The sequence below is a fragment of the Triticum urartu genome, chromosome 3A (genome assembly GCF_056163025.1).
Source record: "Triticum urartu cultivar PI428250 chromosome 3A, HENAU_Tu73, whole genome shotgun sequence".
Taxonomy (NCBI): Eukaryota; Viridiplantae; Streptophyta; class Magnoliopsida; order Poales; family Poaceae; genus Triticum; species Triticum urartu.
In genome coordinates, this window is record NC_141875.1 from 78,250,853 (window position 1) to 78,257,138 (window position 6,286).

General features: G+C 46.3%; 1 protein-coding gene across 4 annotated transcripts; it reads left to right on the plus strand.

The window, feature by feature from the left end:
* Window positions 1-850: 850 nt before the first annotated feature.
* On the plus strand, window positions 851-3,485 carry LOC125542966 (uncharacterized). 4 transcript variants are annotated; one of them, XR_007298209.2, is made up of 8 exons: window positions 852-1,335; window positions 1,439-1,503; window positions 1,593-1,657; window positions 1,768-1,854; window positions 2,017-2,147; window positions 2,509-2,614; window positions 2,784-2,887; window positions 3,057-3,485. XR_007298209.2 is itself a non-coding variant. In XM_087546445.1 (7 exons), exons 1-7 carry the CDS (start codon window positions 916-918, stop codon window positions 3,275-3,277), a joined length of 1,074 nt encoding a protein of 357 aa, XP_087402571.1. In that variant the 5' UTR covers window positions 851-915; the 3' UTR covers window positions 3,278-3,485. The 4 variants fall into 4 exon arrangements, 3 of the variants coding, with proteins under 3 accessions (XP_087402571.1, XP_048562155.2, XP_048562156.2); XM_087546445.1 differs by lacking the exon at window positions 2,784-2,887 and having other exon boundaries at window positions 851-1,335; window positions 1,593-1,636; XM_048706198.2 differs by lacking the exon at window positions 2,784-2,887.
* The last annotated feature ends 2,801 nt before the right edge of the window (window positions 3,486-6,286 follow it).

Below are 6,286 nucleotides of genomic sequence, written 5' to 3' on the forward strand. Positions count from 1 at the left end.
TCATAATTTTATCTATAAGAGGTTGGATATCCTCCTTCCTAAGTTTGTCATGGTGCAGAGGGATGCCAAGGTATTTAATAGGGAAGCACCCCTCTTTACAATCCAGGATAGTAAGAAAATGCATGAGATAAAAGTCTTCCATGTTAATTGGGATCAACTCACTCTTAGAGTAGTTGATCCTCATGCCAGAAACCAGTGGTTGAGTATGCTGGATCAGAGGGTTGGTTAGGCCGAAAAAATCGGAAGGCGCTCGATGGTGGGACAGAAATCTGTGATGGCGTCGTATTGCATCGCCCCATTGGCGACCCACCCACTAGTACTGACCCCCAACCGCCATCTATTGATACACACAACCGGTTTGTTGCTTGTCGTTGTGGCGAGTCTTCATCGCCAGCTTTAGTAAGGTTCCATCCTCAACCTTTGAACCAGTAGTGAATTGTCGCAAGCATGTGTTGTGAAGGTGATGTCCAACCCATATTTCTTAAATAACTAGACCTTGTTTCTAGCAGCGAATGCCTATTGCGGTCTTCATATTTTGGTATGACAAGGCCATTTGCACGCGTCTTTTTCTTTACTATTATTAGTTCGATGTGTTTTTCAAGCTTCACAGACATTGTACTGTCAAAGAAAGAAGACGGTTGTGTATGCATTTATAAAGATGAATATATGCTCGTGTGACTTCGATTGTACTGTGTTAAAAAAAGACAATAATTTTTTATCTAATTTTATGTTTTCGATGATCCTTTTTTTCCTATATTATTTTCTGTCGTAGTATTGTTTACTGTTTTCTTGATATTTACTAGGATATTTGGGTGTTTATCTCTTCCTTAATTAATGAATGGCTCAGGAAAAGTTTGGACATTTTCGAGATAGAGGAGCCTTTGAACGGCAGCCGCCGCGGGCGGCGACGAAGAAATGTTGGCCTTCGCCGCCGTTATCTTCTCCCCCGCTCCCGGCACGCTCTCCGGTAGAACAATCCGCTCCCCTTCTGTCTCCCGCCCAATCCTCGCTCGATGCGTTAAGAAAACCACCCCGGAACCACCCCAGTCCATCTTGTTCTCACTGGGATCCGCGCGCTCCTGCCGCCGGCCATGGGTGCCACGTTGCCTCCGCGCGCTCGCCGCCGCCGGCGCCGCTCTCGCGCTCGTGCTCTGTCCTCCGGATATCATCCCTGCCCATGCCTCCTCCATGGGCGAGCGTCTGAAGCCGAGTACCCCGTATCCCTGCGAAGACGTCCGGAGGTATTACGAGGGCATGGAGGGCTTGTCCGGTGACGTGCTGATGGCGAAGCTCGGCGCTGTCGTCTCGCCTCACGCCTCACTGCGCTACAAAGATGTTGGTTTGCCTCTAGCTATCTGCTTTCGTGCTCATTTGGTGAAATACATTTGGGTTGGAATGAGCAGACAATGATTACAAGTGATGTATGGATCTTTAGTAGGTGTGGGAAGCGCTCAAGATTCTGGATGCAGCTGATGCAGACCACCCAGAAGCCTCCTCTGAAGTGTATGCTTCTCTCCAACAGTCTATAACAGTCTAATATATCACTTGCTCTTGGTTACTCACTTGATTTAAGCTGCGGTGCTTTGTTCCAGGATCGAGATATACTCGCAGAGAGCCGTGCCGAAGCTCTTGGCAGGCAAGTCGGATGGATGGAACAGTGAGTTGCGTAATTGCATTCTGAAATTTTGCTCGACTTGTCAAGACAGGATGGGTTCATCTTTTCTTTGCGTTATTTCCTAGCCATATTTTGTGCATTTTTCTGTGTAGGAGAACACCTCTGGCCGCGATCATATGGGCTAACCCGCCGTCCTTCTCTAACCGATCTGCACAACATTCGTCCTGCCGATGCTAATGGTCAGTTGGTTTGTACTGTATAATTGATCCGAAGTACCCCATGAGCATACAGAACTCCTCTTTCAGTACGATAACAGTGCTCCATCAGTGACAGATTTAATGGTTCACGTTTTTGCATGAGGAGAAACAAATGTTTATCTGAATATGCAAATCCTGTTTCAGTGAACTCGTCCAGGGGAAACAAGTATTATGGAGGATGTGCTGCGACGTCAAAAAAATGTTCGAGGCCAGCAAATCGTGAAGCTGCACCTGACACTGAAACAGACAGTGAAAGATGGGCACCCCCTTTTCAGGTATTAAAAACCTTTGTCCAAATAATGAAACACACATGTGTTATCCAGATTGTTCATCCATATTTGTGTCACATTTTATATGACCTATAATATTCGTTTGAGCAATATCTTCAGTTGCAAGAACTGAGAACTGCACTTATGTGCCATAAATAGGAGGGACTTATTCTAAAAATGGGTTTCAAGTTTCAGATTATATTAAATTAGTTGGAATGTCAACTGCAACCAGTGAAAGTCCAGTAGCACATCTGTACATGAATACCACTGGGCTTTGACCATGTGAAGAGCAATTGTTCTTGTAAGGTTTCACAATTTGGAGTACCAATGTTTCCAGGTTTTTTATTTTATTTTTTACTTTCTTCAGGTGCGTGGAGATGTAGCTAGGTCCCTGATGTACATGGCTGTGAGCTATGGATCTGGACAGAAAGATGCAGCCCCACATTTGGAACTTTCGGATTCGCCAAGTATTCGTAAGTAGTTCATACATCTGGTGTATTTTTTCATAACATTTTCTTTTTTTTTTGACTAACTGAGATAAATTAGTAGTATTCTCACCAATCATCTCCTTTTGAGCAACACAATGCAGCAGGAGAGGCTCCTGGTGCTTTCTTAAATTAAAAATTAATGTTCATTGTACAGAGGGTCAACAAAAAGGCTACATTGTGGGGGGAGGGAAATAAAACTAAGTTTAAGAATTGCCTGGTTATAGCTAGATGGCTGCAGAAGATCATTCAGATTTCAAGGTAGTGCTGATTTTTGTATTGGTATAGATATAGATATATAAGAGATATATTGGCCTGACACACACATGTATTATTAGCTGCATACATGATATATGTCAATTATTTCATACTTCAGTCACATTGCATTGCTTCTTTAGTAATGCCAAATATTTGTTGCTTGTTTATTTAGAAAGGAGGAGGATGGGCCTCCTTTCAGCTCTTCTACAATGGAATGAACTAGATCCACCATCGAGATCAGAGCAACGTCGGAATGATAGAGTTTGTAGCCTTTACCAGCACAACCGAAATCCTTTTGTCGATCATCCAGAGTATGCTAATCTTATATGGAGGAACACACCTAGCAAAATTCCAAGTGTGACCGGAAAAATAGTGAAAGGCTTGGGTCAATGAGTTCCACTACAAAAACAAAGGGAAATATGAGAATGAGGTGCTCGGTCATTGGTTGACCCTATTTTCTCTGGTATTTCTTGTTTTGTTTGATTATAGCTCCTTGAAATGAATGGTGAACACACTTGCAGGTGACAACAAATTACTAGTTATGTGATGCAACATATTATAGTTCGAAGAAATTATAAAGGGAAACCTATGGGGAATTTAATCACAGAGGCCGCCATCTCTGCCAATGTTTGAAGACATGCGGTTGTAGTCAGAGGCACATTTGGGCGGGAAAAAAATGAATAAGCCCAGGCAAAAAAGATAGAAATTAAAAATACAAATAAAAGAGAACAAAAGAAAAATATTGAAAAAAGATATTAAACAATTTAGCAAAAGAGTTGCACACTGGGGGTGAACATCCAACTACGCACAACCCAGGAGTGGGCAACTATAGTTATGCGCGAGAGAAATTGCATAAATAATTGTGTAATACGTATTAAATAGTGTTTAATTCTTCATATAACATGTACTTTTATATATTTGTATATGATTTTATAATTATTCATGTATATTGAAAAAAAACGTTTAGTAAATATGAAATGGGAAAACAGAAAAAGAAAAAGAAAACTAAAACTAGAAAGGAAATAGAAAAGGGAAAACATAATTTATTTTGAAGAAACCAGAGAAAAAGAAGATCAAACCAAAAAGTCCGCCTATGTAGGAACCTCACGTGGGTCAGTTTCGGAAAGGTACAACCAAATGCATTTACCAAAAAAGAAATGGGCCACAACAACATCCCAATAAAAACAAAAACTGAAAAAAGAAATGAAGATAACAATACTAGCATGTGAGACCTGATGACCTATTGATAAAGCCCATACAACAAAACAAAAGGCCACACGAAGAAAATAGAAAAAGCCCAAGCCTATGCATGCAACTTGAACGCATTTATCGTGAACACGAACATTTAGGACGTGTTCGGAAATGGTCCAGCTCCTCCGGATCCTCAACTTCCGCTCCTCCACCAGAAATGCAGCTCCTTGTAGAAAATAGTGCTAGTAAAATATGTTCGGTAGGTAGCTCTGCTCCTGATTTTTTTTTTTTTGAAAGCAGCTCTCGATTCATATGGAGCCAAACAGAAACGAGCGAGTTGGGTGAGGAAACAGAAACGAGCAAGTTGGGTGTGGCCATGCGAACCGTTTTCACTTGGCAGTGGCAGTCTCTTCGTAAATATTATCAACTCCGTGATTTAAGGATCTGAGAGCCCGGAAATTGCTACTCCGTGTAATTGCGCTGCAACCAGCTTCGCTCCACATTTTCAGCTCTACAGAGTTTGACTGTTCGGCGTCGCTTCACCAACTCTTGGAGCGAAGCCGAGAAGCGGAGAGCATCCGAACACGCTCTTAATTAATTATTTCATTGATCCGACGGCCGGTGAGTTAGAATGAGTCCCGGCAATATCTCAGTCGAAGAAGTAGCAACACCTTATAGAAAAAACGTTCGTGCGTATAGAGATGATTGATATCTACTCTCTCCGTTTCAAATTATTTATCTTGAATTTGTCTAAATATAGATATATTTAAACTCATTTTAGTGTTAGATACATCCATATCTAGACAAATCTAAGACAGGTAATTCAGAACGGAGGGAGTAGTAGCCATCAAGCACGACTCTGTACTGACTACTGACTACTGACTAGTCTCTGTCCACGATAGGACGAGACCGGGAAGCGCGTTTGATACTTCGAACGCTCCCCACGCCTCCTCAGATATGATCATGGCCAACTGGGTACTAGCTTCCAAGTTCCAACTCGCTTAGTGACAAGGTTTTTTTTTTACTTTTGCTGATTTTTTTGGATAGACATATTGTGATCCGGCACATGTAAAAGAGCAACACAAGAAATATGCAATGAATTATCTCTCGCCTTCTACCTTTTTAGAAAGAAAGGTGGTAAGGGCATCTCCAGCCGTTGGCCCTTCAGGAGGGGCAAAAAATCGTCTCCTGGAGGCGCACCGGCGCTAAACCGCGCACTGAGGGCGTGATGCCCCCAGTCGCGGTCCCCCATGGGATTTTAAAAAAGTTAAATACGGCGCAAACACGACTCAAATTTAACGCAAACATCGGCGAGTTCGTTCAAATTTAAACATACTTTATAAAAAAAAGGAAAAACTACCGCGGGCTATCCCCACCGTCTCCCTCGCCGCCCGCCTCGCCGCCCGCCCACGCGGTTCTACATGCCGAGGAGGCAGTAGAACCGCGTGTAGTCACCGCCGTCGTCGTCGTCGTCGTCGTCGTTGTCGCCCCCGCCGACGCCTCTGCCGTTCCTACTGCATCCCTCCCCCGGTTGGCGCGGCGGGTTGGACGGTCCGGGGGCGTCGTCGTCGTCGTCGCTGAGGACCACGACGCCGTGCTCGTCCTCGCGCCCACGCTTGCGGGCGACGATCTCCTCCAGGGCCCGGCGCTGCCGGACCATCTCGTCGCGGAGGTAGTCATCCCGCGCCCACCGCAGGGCGTCCTCGTCGGAGAAGCCACGCCGGGCTATCTCCTCGTACTCCACGGGGAGGCCGGGCTCCGGCTTGGGCTCGACAAGGACGAAGCGAGTGGGGGAGGCGTAGTCGCCGATGCGGATGCCGGAGCTGCGGGTGCGCGCGCTGACAGGAGCGCCCTGGGGCTTCGGCTTGACGGGGCGGAGGTGGAGGCAGGGGGAGCCACCGGACGAGGAGGAGGACCCCCCGGTCTCCATGCGCCTCGGGGTCCAGGAGCTTCCCCGGCGGCGTGTGGCGAACGGGGGAGCGGGGTACTCGAGGCGCGGCGTGTTGCCGCCCTCGATGTACTCGAGGACGGCCTCCAACGTGCGCCTGGGCACGCCCCACCACTGACGCCGGCCGACGGCGTTGAGCCTGTCGGAGGGCTCGACGCCGTTGGTGGCCTCGAGCTGCTCGGCGTGACGGCGGCGGAAGTAGGGCTCCCAGAGCGGGCTGTCGGGGACGTACCGTGGCCCCTCCCTCGCCGCACGCGGCAGGG